Below are 15,453 nucleotides of genomic sequence, written 5' to 3' on the forward strand. Positions count from 1 at the left end.
TTCCGGCTAATGTCTCTGCTCACTCTACTTGTAAGGTAAGTCCATCATGGGCAGCACAACATGGTGCTTCAGCAGAACAGATATGTAAGGCAGCCACATGGTCTTCCATTAACGCATTCATTAGACATTATGCCGTTGATACCTTTGCCTCTAAGGACGCTGAATTTGGGCGAAGGATTCTCCTGTCCAGTCAGGAGCGTCCCCACCACTAAATTGCTTTGGGACATCCCAATGTTATCCTGTGGATAACCTGTGGACCCTGCAGGAGAAATATACGTTATGGTAAGAACTTACCGTTGATAAGTCCACAGGATCCACAGAGATCCCACCCTGACACACCTGATTTGAGGATCCTTTTACTCACTAACCTCTTCCTTCTTGTACGGAAGGGTGTGCATGTATGTTCTTCTCGCCAGATTTGGGCACTCTATGATGCTCCTGTCATGAGCTTTGGTAAAACAACTGATTTGCCTGAGACAGGAGGCAGGGTGCATGCTGGGTGGCCGAAAATCTTTGACCGTTTGGTGCAAATCCACTGTTGCGTCATCATATCCCAATGTTATCCAGTGGATACTGTGGATTTAGGAGAAATACCGTTATCAACCATAACGTATACTTTTAAATATATAATTCCTGCTGTGTGTACTCTGAGTTCTGTCTTTCTTTTCCTACTCAACAGGGGTGAAAGCACTGCTGAGTGGGCAGTGTGTGAGTGTATCAAATGCACCAACTAAGACCACAAAAACATGCTGTGTATGCTCAAAATGTGGTAAAAAGAGCACGAATGTTGGCAGCTCCGGGGTGTGCAACACATGTTTAGGAATGGACGCTCAACCTGGGAGTAGTGCCCAGTCAAGTTCATGGGAAACGGCCTTTGCAGATATTTCAAGGGAAATGGCGGAATCCCGAAAGCAACATTTAGAGTGGGCTGCAGGGTTTTCCAAAACTATGGAGTTATTTCTAATTCGAATTACACCGCCCACACAAGCAGAAAAAAATGTGCGTAAGGCGGTAGAGACCACTCCCTCTCCTACGGAAAGAGTCGGAGTAGGAGGGTCTCATTGAAGATGAAGAGGAGGGAGAAGTTAATAAAACAAATCATGGAGGTCAGTCCTCAGGAGGAGGATGCCGAGGTAAAATGGTTAGAGTCCCTCATTGAAGCAGTGAAATAGGTCCTTAACTTCAAGGAAGAAGAGGTTAAGAAGCCCAACGTGTTTTGATTTATTTGAATCTCAGAAACCACAGACAGTGGTTTTTCAAATTCCGCAGACTCTCCAAGATCAGATGGGAGAAGCATGGAAGCAGCCTGATAAACACTTCCAAATTCCAAGAAAATTCACGGCTAATTACTCACTACCCAAGGGTGTCATGTCCAAGTGGGAGGTTCCGCCGATTGGGGACGCCTCCCTGGCTAGACTGTCAAAAAGGACAATCTTGTCGATGCCAAACGTGACTACGCTAAAGGATGCTTCAGACCGTAAGTTAGACACAGCACTAAAATCTATTTTTGTGGCGGCTCGAACATCGCACAGACCTACAATTATTAGTGCTTGTATGTGCAAAGGTATTATAGCATGGGCTGGCCATATTGTTCAGGCTGTAGAGGAAGATAACAGCCAGGAAGAAATAGTTAGACTAGCGTAGCATATCCATGAATCGGCTACGTACATTTGTCAGGCCGCGAAGGATGCTAGTAGAATAGCATCACGCATCTCGGCTTCCGCTATATCGGCCAGAAGGATTCTGTAGCTCAGAGAATGGCAAGTAAATTCTGATTCCAAGAATGCAGTAGAGGCGATCCCCTTTATAGGGGAGGCTTTAGTTGGTCCGAAATTAGATAAGTGGATTTGTACAGCAGGGGAAATCTACTTTTCTACCTACCACATATCCTAGAACCATGCCAGAAGTAGTTATTCTGGTCCAGTGTTCAATTCTTTAGGTCTCAGTCCTTTTCAGGCTACAGGAAGAGGTTTTGGCGGGCAAGCTCGTGGAAGCAGAGGTAGAGGCCATTCCCAGACCACAACCAGAAAGCAGGACCCTAAGTCTGCTGACAAGGCCGTAGCATGATGGTCTTCCAGCTCACCTTGGGTCACCTATGGTGGGCGCATGGTTGGAAAGGTTTCGGGACACCTGGGCCGAAACCTCACCATAAGTCTGGGTCAACAATATTGTCTCCCAGGGATACAAAATGGATTTTTTATACCGGCCTCACACTCAGTTCTTTTACAACAAGCATGCCTCGCTGTCCTCAAAAGCACAGGCATTAGATACGGCGATTCAGAAGTTACTACAGACTGAAGTAATCATGTCTGTCCTGTTCTCTCAAAGAGGAATGGGATTTTAAATCTTTTTGTAGTACCAAAACCGGATGGGTCTGTCAGACCGATTCTCAATTTAAAAGTTTTAAATCAGTTCCTGCAAGTTTACAGGTTCAAGATGGAATCAATACAATCGGTTATTGCAGGACTGGAACAAGGAGAGTTCATGGTCTCCATGGACATAAAGGATGCGTACCTTCATGTTCCAATTTGGACACTACACCAAGCTTACTTACGGTTCCCAGTGTGCAAGAATCACCACCAGTTCAGAGCCCTACCATTCGGGCTATCATCAGCCCCGAGAATCTTCACAAGAATTATGACTGTCATGGTTGCGAAACTGAGATTGTTAGGGGTAACGATAATCCCGTATCTGGATTACCTTGTGATCAAGGCTCCCTCTCAGGCCCAGTTGGTCCAGGATGCTCAGACCACTCATCAGTTTCTGATTCGTCATGGCTGGATCATCGATTTCAAGAAATCCAATCTGCAACCAATGCAGAGGATCCAATTCCAAGGTCTAATTTTAGATGCTATACACCTGAGTGTGTTTCTTCCAGAAAACAAGATACGAGACATCAAGGACATAGTACGCCAGGTTCTGCAGAACCAGGCGGTCTCTCTGCATCTTTGTGTGAAGCTTCTGAGAAAGATGGTGGCATCCTTCGAAGCGATCCAATATGGAAGGCTTCATTCCAGGACCTTTCAGATTAATCTGATTGCTCAGGGGGCAGGCATGCACTGGCTTCTCCACCGCAGAATTCGCTTGTCGCCCCAGGCCAGGACCTCATTAATTTGGTGGTCGGTTCACAAGAACCTAGTGGCAGGAAAGAGATTCGGAATCTGGGATTGGAAGATTCTGACAACAGATGCCAGTCACAGAGGATGGGGAGCAGTGCTTGAAGACCATCAGTTTCAGGAAAGATGGTCACGGCAAGAGATCAGTCTCCCAATATATATTCTGGAACTAAGAGCCATTTACAATGCTATTATTCTGGCACAGGACCGTGGGGCTAATTCAGACCTGATCGCTGCTGTGCGTTTCCGATTTTCTGATTGACAGGCAGAGGCGGTCGCTGGGCAGGAGAAGGCAAGCCGGTGGCTTTTGGCAGCCTTTTAGGGGGCGAGGTCCGGGCAACGCAGGGCCTGGACCTCGCCCCCTAAAAGGCCAGGGCCTGACATGATGGGCGTCCCCCCGCATGTCTGTGTGACTGATTGTAGATGTGCTAAATTTAGCACATCCACGATCAGGTCTGAATTAGGTCCCTAGTGAGGGCTCAGTGAGAATACAGTCGGACAATGTGATGGCAGCGGCTTACATAAACTGTCAGGGTGGAACAAAGAGCCGGATGGCCTTAAGAGGGGCCACAAGGATCCTGTCTTGGGCAGAAAAACGCAACATAATCCTGTCGGCAGTCTTCATACCGGGAGTAGAAAATTGGGAAGCAGACCGAGGTGGTGGACGCGCTGACGATCCCCTGGCCATACGATCTGGTGTACATCTTTCCACTATTACCGGAGGTGTTAAAGAAGGTGAAAAGGTAAAGAGCGTGGGTAATTTTAATAGCTCCAGACTGGTATCGCATAAGTTGGTACTAGGACCTGAGGGGGCTCCTGGAGGAGGACCCTTGGAGGCTGCCGCAGAGGGAGGACCTCTTGTCACAAGGCCCATTCCGTCACCTGAACTGGCTACGTTTGACGGCGTGGTTCTTGAGACCAGGATTCTAAGAGACAAGGGAATTCCGAAATTGGCTATCCCACCATGTTGGCCGCTAGAAAGCCAGTCACTGCAGCACATTACTGTAGGATTTGGAAGAGGTACATAGACTGGTGTTGTTCTAAGGGTTGTAATTCCAGAGAGTTCTGCCTCAGTAGACTTCTGAGATTTCTTCAAAATGATTTGGATGGAGGTTTGAGGTTGGGATCCTTAAAGGTACAAGTCTTGGCCCTCTCTATTCTTTTCCAACAACGTCTGGCATCCTTACAGGAGGTCCAGACTTCTTTTTTGCAGGGTGTATTGAGAATACAACTGCCTTTTCGTCCGTCCACGGCCTCGTGGGATCTTAATTTAGTGCTTGAAATTTTTAAATCAACAGTTTTTGAGCATTTGGAGAAGGCAGGTCTAAATTACATATCCTGGAAGATTACCCTGCTCCTAGCTTTGGCGTCGGCAAGGAGAGTCTCAGAGTTAAGGACTCTATCGTTTAAGAGTCGTTTCCTCGTTTTTCATGAGGACAGAACGGAGCTCCGTACAAAAGCAAAAATCCTCCCTAAAGTGGTTTCAGGTTTCCACATTTACCCAACCCATAGTTGTGCCCTCCTTCCAGGGAGTTGCAGAGGGAAATTTGTCTTTGGATGTGGTCAGACCTTTAAAAATCTACGTACAAGCTACGACCGCTATTAGGAAGTCTGACACTTTGTTTGTTCTATATGCTAGTCCCAAGAAGGATTGGCTGGCTTCAAAGCAGACTCTGGCCAGATGGATACGATTTACCTTCAAGCAGGCTTATATCTCTAGTGGGAAGAGTCCAGTTTCGGGTAGGTGCTCATACCACCAGATCAGTAGGGGCTTCAGGGGCTGCAGCTAGAAGAGCCTCCACTGCCCAACTTTGCAGCTCACGCGTTCACTCGATTTTACAGGTTTGATACATTTACATCTAGGGATACCAGTTTTGGAAGTTTGGTGCTACAGGCTTCGGACAGCACTCCTGCCCATGGGAGTATCTGTTGGTCGTCCCCAGCTGTCTGAAGTGTTCCAGTGTCCCCTAGTTGATGAAAGAGAAAAGAGGATTTTGGTACTTACCGATAAATCCATTTCTCTGAATCCACTCGGAGACACTGGACACCCACCTTGGTGCTGTCAGCCTGCGTATTCTGGTTAAATTTAGTTCAAATGGATTGCATTGTTAAGTTTATGGTTCTTGGTTGATGTTTGATCTGTTACTACGGTTGGTTCCTCTCCATAGGGCCTTTGTTTTCATGTTCCTCCGTAAAAATTTTCAAACTGAGGGACTAGGGGGCGTGAAGGGGGGAGGAGCCGGCTGTGCAAGAATTTTTTTTATTAGATTGTGCCACCTCCGGTCTGCATACTTAACACCCCAGCTCTTCCAGTGTTCCCAAGAGAATTCAGAGAAATGGATTTATCAGTAAGTACCAAAATCCTCTTTTTACACATGCAAGAGGCCTTCTGATTAAGTTGACATAGGGTGGATGGTTGTTTCTTTCTTATTACTCCCCTGCAGCTCTCATCATCCTCAGTCGCCCGACGTGCTATTTACAGATGTGTCCTCATAAACCTATGTGCAATGATGCCATGTGGTGGTGTAGCATCTTTTTCGTTAAAATACGCATGTTAATTGCAATACGATGCGATGAAACCGCTGATTAATTGGATATGCAACACTTGTAAATCTGTGCGAGACTGTATACAAAGCACAACGGAACTTGACATTTAAAAAAGCCATGGTTGCTGTATCATAGCGCTTCGTATTCAGGCTCAGTCACGCACACACATACAATTGTTGCATATCAAACTAATTAGTGCTTTCTCGTGAAGTGGCTTTGTCGCATTGCATTCTAATTAAAATGCACATTAGAGTAAAAAAGATTGCTTGGCACAAGCCCCGCCACGTGGGACCAGGTGCACCACGGTGGGATGTTTGCCGTGACTGCATTAATAGTGTATGCGGGCACTTCTGTCTGGTGTTGCTGGTTGGGCATATATATGAATTGTACTCGGAGGAGAACACATTACCTGCCTCCCACATTGATACTTACTCATTGTATTGCTGCTTTTAAACCGCCTTAATCTTCATGCACTTGCTATCTTTGTGGGCCGTTTAGCAGAAGGAAGGCTGGTACTTACTTCTACATAAAATAGCATTTACCCAGGTCTGCTGCAGTTTGAATTCCTCCTGTTTATTGCCACTGGCTGTGCATTAAGGCTTCACTAATGAGGCAATCAGAAGAGAAGGCAGTAAAAAGACTTACGAAGTACCTGGTGCCAGCAGCCAAGTGCATTTACCTGGTGTATTAGTCTGTTACAGGAGGCGGAGAGCAAGTCGGAGATGAGCCAGAATATATCTGCACGGGAACACTTTGTGTTCACAGACACAGATGGGCAGGTTTATCACCTGACTGTGGAGGGGAACAGTGTGAAAGACAGCGCCAGGATCCCCCCAGATGTGAGTTATTCTCTTTGCTTTTCTGACAATGATAGGTCTGGCCTGCAGGCATGTGAAGGGAATACTGTCATTTTGCAGCACAGCAATTGTAAACATGCTGATCATTAGCATTGTCCATTCAATAAGCCAAGTATGCTACAAGTCATTGTGTGACTGGGGAACTTAACCCTCCAAATTGCAGAAATGCTGAAGTTTGCACGCAGCCAACTCTGTGAGCAGTAGGATTACTGATTTACCATCTAACTGCAGTTATATCAGCTATGCTGCCCTTTGTATGTACAGAAGCGCAGCTGTGCCTCATCAAATCCGTTACCAGAGGTGTTGAACATGTCTTAGGCGTTCTTCACGTGGGGGCCACTGCGGCAAGTCAGCTTTGTTGGGTGTATTTTGCATGTTTTTGCGCTGTTTGTTCTGCAGAGCAGAGTGTATTAAATACAGGCAATAAGGAGTCTGTACGCAAAGGCTGAATCAGAGGTCGCCGCTATTGGGGCTGTGCAAAAATATGTCAGATGTGCGCTGCGACTCTGGTGCAGTTACCAAGACATAGTTCAGTAACAACCAAGACCCCACTTGCTTCGGGTCTGAATCATGCCTGAAATTCACTCACATCTTGTGGCTGAAGTGGTGGATCTGGGTGGTAACATGACATTCATTAGTGCGGACAGGTCACAGAAATTGTAAATTGCTGGGCGTAATTCAGGAAGAATTGCAATTGCAAGGCCAAGGTAACTGTGTCTACAATGCAGTTCTTAGCCTAGCCACTCCGGTAAACGGGGATCACGCCTCCATTTCCGTCAACGGCGGCCACCCCTATCCCTGTCCCTCCCTCTGAATGCCTCTGCCTGTCAATCAGGCATGGGCCTTCGCATCCCTCCAATGCGATCGCAGGAACCGTTCTGCTCATGCGCAGAATGGGTCCCGTGCATGTATAGTTTACGACCACCAGGAAACTGCACGGAGGATCATGATTGCGATCCTTACGGAATCACCCCCGCAGTTGGGAGGCTCCTGTCACTCATTTCTCTGCTTAGCAGAGCAGCGGTGAATAGACGCTGTAAACATGAGCACAGTGTCTATTCACGTAGACAAGAGGGGCTGGGGGCATGGCCAGCAGTTCACAGTGATGGAAAATGGGGGCGTGGCTTGCAATCGCGGCATTACCATGAAGTAACGCCCCCCTTTTACTGAGGCATAAACAAAGTAACTTCAGAAGCATTAACAAGGTCGTTAGTGATATCGCTAGGTTTGATGTGCAGCACATGAAACATGGCACCTGTCGCTAGCAACTGTGGTAGCACACAATCACCTGTACACACTGAGCAATGTAGGCAATTTGTCATTCCAAAACTATGAAACAGCAAATCGGCCCAACATCACTCCAGAGTGTACCCAGCATAACACTGCAGCATTATAATGGAACATTGACACCCTCTAAAGTAAATACAGTGATGAATACAGGTTGAGTATCCCTTATCCAAAATGCTTGGGACCAGAGGTATTTTGGATATGGTATTTTTCCGTATTTTGGAATAATTGCATACCATAATGAGATATCATGGCGATAGGACCCTAGTCTAAGCACAGAATGCATTTATGTTACATATACACCTTATACACACAGCCTGAAGGTCATTTTAGCCATTATTTTTTATAAGTTTGTGCATTAAACAAAGTGTGTCTACATTCACACAATTCATTTATGTTCCATATACACCTTATACACACAGCCTGAAGGTCATTTAATACAATCTTTTTAATAACTTTGTGTATTAAACAAAGTTTGTGTACATTGAGCCATCAAAAAACAAAGTTTTCACTATCTCACTCTCACTTAAAAAGTCCGTATTTCGGAATATTCCGTATTTCGGAATATTTGGATATGGGATACTCAACCTGTATTGCCCTAGAGAGCATGTCGAACGATTTATATACTGTAGGTATAAATCTTATGTTGTTTTATATGCTGAATATATATGCTTGGTAATGCGCAGGCTTTGCTGTTTTAATCAGTCTGCGAACTGTTTTAAAGAATGATCATAGTGTTGCAAGAAAATGTAGAATATGCACATAATAGAATTTGTAGAATAATTCTGACTGTAATCTCAGAGACTTTAAATTAATCCCCTAGTAAGTCCATTATATTTACACTGCTCAAATGTAGTCAGTGTACATTACTAAAAAGCAAACTTGATAAGCAGCTATGAAATGAGATTACTGTCATTTTATTTTATGGATCATACTTTATTTAATCAAAGCAAGCAAAATAGCTGCTCCCATGGGTAGAGGTGTGCTGAGAAATATGGAGTTGTAGCAGAACTGTATAACATAAAGAATTGCTGCTCCTATTTCTAATTACGATGAATTCTCCTTTTAGAAAATAAAAAATAAGTAAGATTTTTGTATTTGTAAAATGTTTCTGATTGTTCCTCCTCGTCTGTGGGTCTGACAATCTTCTATAATTTTTTTTTCTCTGCATAGCGCGGCATGGCAGATACGGTATATAACCTTCTGTTTAGTCTCCCAGGGAGCCTAGTGACCCAGATAATGGCCGCTTTCTCACCCATCTGCGATCTTCTGCACAGGATCCAGCCCCAAATGACCTTAGTAAATACATTAGTGCAGTCTGTTACAAGTACACAGTTACCATTTTATACAGTATATACAGTACAGTACCGTCACATGAGACAGTGTCATCACAGAATCTTGTAATGCATAAAAAATAGACGGCCTTTTCATGTGCCGTAGCAGTATTCACAAGAACTCCGCAGTCAATGATGCTACAGTTCCCCTTATTATACTACATTCAGCACAGAATAATAGGGTGGACATTAATACCCCTATCACAGAATGTTTGGTTAATAGGTGACTGGTGGATAGACATTGGGGTATATTCAATTGAAGTCGAAAACTGCCGTCTGTCGAAAAGACGTCAGTTTTCGACTTTTTAAGGTTGAATCCTGATTCAACCTATTCAATATTTAGCTAAATTTTTTGACAGGTCGATGAATTCGACTTGTCGAAAAGCACGTGGATCGGCGGAATAGCTGCCGATCCACGTGCTTGTGTCGAAAACGGTTTTGGCCCCCTTTTCGACCATCTCAGTCCGACATCAAAATGATGTCGGACTGAGATGCGGACCCAGAGCAGGAGGGGAGGGGGGAGACGGGGGGACAGTCGGCGGGCATACAGGGAGATCAGCGCTACAGTAGCGCTGCAGCTGGATGTCACTCAGCCGCCCGACCTCACGGCAGCTTCCACCCGGCTCCAGCACGCTGCTAAAGCCGGGTGGATGCTGCCGTGAGGTCGGGCGGCTGAGTGACATCCAGCTGCAGCGCTACTGTAGCGCTGATCTCCCTGTATGCCCGCCGGCTGTCCCCCCGCTGGTCTCCCCGCGGCTCGCCCCCCTTCTCCTCCTCTGGGTCCCATGTCAATTCGACTTGAAAAAGTTGAATTAAGATGGGATTGAATTGGGGTTGTCGGATCCATTCCGACAAATACATGTCGGAATGGATCCGACTTTAATTGAATATACCCCGTGGAGCAGTAGCAAAAGGCATTAGGGACTGACCTCTGTAGAATGGATTACATGGGGTGGTGAGAAATACATTACGGAGGAACTGTTGTTTCTTTAATGTTATGGGGAAACCGTACTTACTGGCAACATACACCCACAGAGTGCAAGATGATAGACTCCAGCTCACAGTGATTTACTTAGATTTAGGCATACAGTATACTGCATATTGCTGGGTTTCTGAATTGGCGTAATGTGTTGTGGAGGAATGCAGAGACCTGATTGCCTGTCTGTGGAACATGGAGATCTAGTCCTATGTGGTGTAATGTCAGTGTGATGTGTAGTATATTGTCCATGGGATGCTGGGACCTGGCTCCCTGTCTACAGTATATGGAGATCCAGGCATATGTAGCATTAGGACAATGGGATGTGTATAGCGTCTCACTTCACTTGTTCATGGGACGTTGTCTATTCATGTATGTTGTTAATTTTAGTTTGGGTGAGACGAATCCCAGGAGACAGGTGGTTAATACACAGAAACAATTGTAAGTGAAACAGAACACTTAGGGGTATATATAACAGTCAGATCTATTCCGACATGCATTTGTCGGAATGGATCTGACCAGCCCTATTCAATGAGCAACCAATTCCGACTGTCTGATTTGGCCGTTCCCTCCCGTCCTGCTGCTGCTGTCAGTAAACCATGAAAACCAGCAACTGCCGGTTCACAGAGCAGAGCTCAAGCTCTGCTTCCTCAAAGCCTTCAGCATGATGGTGGGCCGCGATGTCTGGAAGACTGGCAGGTGGGAGCCCGACTAAACTTTTTCAGTCACTTCTGGACAACATCATGCCAGGATCCCTGGGTCATAGATCTTATTTCCCAGGGCTACAGACTGGAGTTTCAGGAGGTCCCACCTCACAGATTTTTCAAATCAGACTTACCAGTTTAACAGGAAGCAAGTATAACCTTAGAGGACGCCATTCAAAAACTGGTACAGACTCAGGTAATTGTTCCAGTTCCACCTCATCTGCAAAACAAGGAATATTGGGGGTCATTCCGAGTTGATCGCACGTAGCAACTTTTTGCTGCGTGTGCGATCAACTTGACGCCGCCTATGGGGAAGTGTACTTTAGCATAGCAAGGCTGCGAACGCTTGTGCAGCCCTGCTATGCTAAAAAAGTTTTGTGTAAAACAAGGCTAGCCCTGCAGTTACTTACCCTGTGCGATAGATCCAACAATGAAGGTCCCAGAATTGACGTCAGACATCCGCCCTCCAAACGCCTGGACACGCCTGCGTTCGGATCTCCACGCCTGGAAAATGGTGAGTTGACGCTCCAGAACGACTTCCTACTGTCAATCTTCTTGCGGTCGCCACTACGACCGCTTTCTTCGTACGCGGCGTCGCTGCCCGTCGACACTGTCGCCGGGCAACGACACGCCTGCGCAATGCATCCGCCGGGCATGCGCAGTTCCGACACGTTCGCAACGCTGCAATGAACTGCAGCGTGCGAACAGGTTGGAATGAATCCCCCTTATTCCAAATAGTTTGTAGTACCGAAACCGGACGGTTCGGTAAGACCAATTTTGAACCTCAAGTCGTTGAACCCGTACTTACGAGTGTTCAAATTCAAGATGGAGTCTCTGAGAGCGGTGATCTCAGGTCTGGAGGAGGGAGAATTCCTAGTGTCTCTAGATACTGTATCAAGGATGCGTACCTTCACTTTCCGATCTGGCCGCTTCATCAGGCTTATCTACAGTTTGCACTGCAGGACTGCCACTATCAGTTCCAAGCCCTGTCATTTGGTCTCTCCATGGCACCGAGAATGTTCACCAAGGTGATGGCAGAGATGATGTTTCTACTCCGCAAACAGGGAGTGAACATAATTCCGTACCTGGACAATCTTCTGATAAAGGCACCGTCCAGGAAGCGGTTGTTGGACAGCTTTGGCCTCTCAACCAAACTACTCCTGGATCACAGGTGGATTCTGAACTTACCAAAATCTCACCTGGAACCAACGCAGAGGCTCTCCTTCCTGGGAATGATTCTGGACACAGAGTCTCAGAGAGTGTTCCTTCCCTTGGAGAAGGCTATGGAAATCCAGTTGATGGTTCGGGCGGTCCTGAAGTCAACCCGGATCTCGATGCATCTGTGCATTCACCTTCTGGGGAAAAGCGCTTCAGTACGGAAGGTTTCATGCAAGGCCCTTCCAGCTGGATCTGTTGGACAAATGGTCCGGATCGCATCTTCACATACACCAGAGGATCTGCCTGTCGCCAAAAGCCAGAATCTCCCTTCTGTGGTGGCTATAAACTTCTCACCTCGTCGGAGGTTTGGGATTCAGAATTGGATTCTGCTAACCACAGATGCAAGCCTCAGAGGTTGGGGAACAGTCACCTAGGGGGTGCAGTTTCAAGAAAGAAAGTCAAGTCGGTAAGTCGTCCTTCCAATAAACATCTTGGAACTCAGGGCAATCTACAACGCCCTTCTGCAGGTCTCATCTCTACTTCGGAATCACGATTCAGGTCCAGTCGGACATTGTAACGGTGGTAACGTACATAAACCGACAGGGCGGAACGAAAAGCAGAGCAGCAATGTCAGAGGTGTCAAGAATTCTCCTCTGGGTGGAAAAACACGCTGTGGCATTGTCGGCAGTCTTCATTCCGGGAGTAGACAACTGGGAAGCAGACTTCCTCAGCAGACACGACCTGCACCCGGGGAAATGGGGCCTCCACCCGGAGGTGTTCTGGTGGTCGATACGTCGGTGGGGATATCCACAGATCGACATGATGGCTCTCGACTCAACAAGAAGCTCAAGCGGTATTGTTACGGGTTGAGAGACCCACAAGCAGTGACTGTAGATGCTCTGACAACTTTGTGGGTCTACCAACTGGTGTAGTAGTTTCCTCCACTTCCTCTGATCCCAAGAATTCGAAAAAGAATAAATAGGGAAAAGGTTCAAGCAATCCTCATTGCTCTGGACTGGCCTCGAAGGGCCTGGTACGTGGATCTTCTCGAGATGCTGATAGAAGATCTGTGGCCTCTACCTCTTCGCGAGGATCTTCTGCGACAGGGCCAGTTCGTCTTTTAAGACTTACCGCAGCTACGTTTAACGGCATGGAAGTTGAACGGCTGATTCTAGTCAGGAGTGGGATTTCTGATAAGGTCACCCTGACTATGATCCAAGCCAGGAAGGAGGTAACTTCTAAACATTACCACCGTATATAGAAGTAGTATGTCTCTTGGTATAAGAGCAGACAATATTCCGCGGTGGAATTTCATCTGGGATGTTTCCTGCTTTTTCTGCAGTCTGGAGTGGATGTGGGCCTATGCCTAGGCTCTATTAAAGTCCAGATTTCGGCTTTGTCTATTTTCTTTCAGAAACAATTGGCTTCTCTCCCTGAGGTCCAGACGTTCTTGAAAGGTGTTCTGCACATCCAGCCTCCCTTCGTGCCTCCCAGGGTCACCTTGGGATCTCAATTTGGTGCTTCAGTTCCTCCAATTGGACTGGTTTGAACCGTTACAGGAAGTTGACGTAAAGTATCTTACGTGGAAGAACGTCATACTGTTGGCCTTGGCCTCAGCAAGGCGTGTGTCGGAGCTAGAGGCATTGTCTCACAAGAGTCCCTACTTCATTTTACATGAGGACAGAGCTGAACTCAGATCTCATCAGCAGATTCTTCCTAAGGTGGTGTCCGCTTTTCACATCAACCAACCTATTGTGGTTCCAGCTGTGACTGACACCTCTGCTATTTCAAAGTCTTTGGATGTTGTGAGGGCTTTGAAGGTGTATGTAAAGAGAACAGCTCATCACAGAAAATCCGACTCGCTGTTCGTTCTCTATGATCCCAATAAAATTGGGTGTCCTGCTTCAAAGCAGTCTATTGCACGCTTATTCCACGGCGGGATTGCCGGTTCCAAAATCTGTACAGGCCCACTCTACTAGGTCGGTGGGTTCTTCTTGGGCAGCTGCCCGGGTTGTCTCGGCTTTACAGCTCTGCCAAGCAGCTACTAGAGATGTGCACCTGACATTTTTTGTGTTTTGGTTTTGGATTCGGTTCCGCGGCCGTGTTTTGGATTCGGACGCGTTTTGGCAAAACCTCCCTGAAATTTTTTTGTCGGATTCGGGTGTTTTTTTTCCAAAAACAGCTTAAATCATAGAATTTGGGGGTCATTTTGATACCATAGTATTATTAACCTCAATAACCATGATGTCCACTTCTTTCCAGTCTATTCTGAACACCTCACAATATTATTTTTAGTCCTAAAATTTGCAACGAGGTCGCCGGATGACTAAGCTAAGCGACCCAAGTGGCCGGCACAAACACCTGGCCCATCTAGGAGTGGCACTGCAGTGTCAGACAGGATGGCACTTAAAAAAAATTGGCCCCAAACATAATGCAAAGATAAATTAAAGAAAAAAGAGGTGCACGATGGAATTGTCCTTGGGCCCTCCCACCCACCCTTATGTTGTATAAACAGGACATGCACGCTTTAACAAACCCATCATTTCAGCGACCGGGTCTGCCACACGACTGTGATTGAAATGACGGGTTGGTTTGGGCCCCCACCAAAAAAGAAGCAATCAATCTCTCCTTGCATAAACTGGCTCTACAGAGGCAAGATGTCCACCTCCTCCTCATCGTCCGATTCCTCACCCCTTTCACTGTGTACATCCCCCTCCTCACAGATTATTAATTCGTCCCCACTGGAATCCACCATCTCAGGTCCCTGTGTACTTTCTGGAGGCAATTGCTGGTGAATGTCTCCACGGAGAAATTGATTATAATTCATTTTGATGAACATCATTTTCTCCACATTTTCTGGAAGTAACCTTGTACGCCGATTGCTGACAAGGTGAGCGGCTGCACTAAACACTCTTTCGGAGTACACACTGGAGGGGGGGCAACTTAGGTAAAATAAAGCCAGTTTGTGCAAGGGCCTCCAAATTGCCTCTTTTTCCTGCCAGTATACGTACGGACTGTCTGACGTGCCTACTTGGATGCGGTCACTCATATAATCCTCCACCATTCTTTCAATGGTGACAGAATCATATGCAGTGACAGTAGACAACATGTCCGTAATCGTTGGCAGGTCCTTTAGTCCGGACCAGATGTCAGCACTCGCTCCAGACTGCCCTGCATCACCGCCAGCGGGTGGGCTCCGAATTCTTAGCCTTTTCCTCGCAGCCCCAGTTGCGGGAGAATGTGAATGAGGAGCTGTTGACGGGTCACGTTCCGCTTGACTTGACAAGTGTCTCACCAGCAGGTCTTTGCACCTCTGCACACTTGTGTCTGCCGGAAAGAGAGATACAACATAGGATTTAAACCTAGGAACGAACACGGGGACCAAAATGTAGTGCTCTGATTTCAACAGAATGACCACCCGTGAATCCTGGTTAAGCGAATTAAGGGCTCCATCCACAAGTCCCACATGCCTAG

General features: G+C 46.6%; 1 protein-coding gene across 1 annotated transcript in view; it reads left to right on the forward strand.

Moving 5' to 3' along the window:
* Nucleotides 1-15,453, forward strand: part of WDR11 (WD repeat domain 11) — a 251,037-nt gene that overhangs the window by 149,479 nt on the left and 86,105 nt on the right. Inside the window, exon 16 of the mRNA XM_063961836.1 lies at nucleotides 6,355-6,502. Coding sequence (XP_063817906.1) covers nucleotides 6,355-6,502 — 148 coding nt within the window. The remainder of the gene's footprint in view (nucleotides 1-6,354; nucleotides 6,503-15,453) is intronic.

Source organism: Pseudophryne corroboree, chromosome 3, assembly GCF_028390025.1.
Source record: "Pseudophryne corroboree isolate aPseCor3 chromosome 3, aPseCor3.hap2, whole genome shotgun sequence".
Taxonomy (NCBI): domain Eukaryota; kingdom Metazoa; phylum Chordata; class Amphibia; order Anura; family Myobatrachidae; genus Pseudophryne; species Pseudophryne corroboree.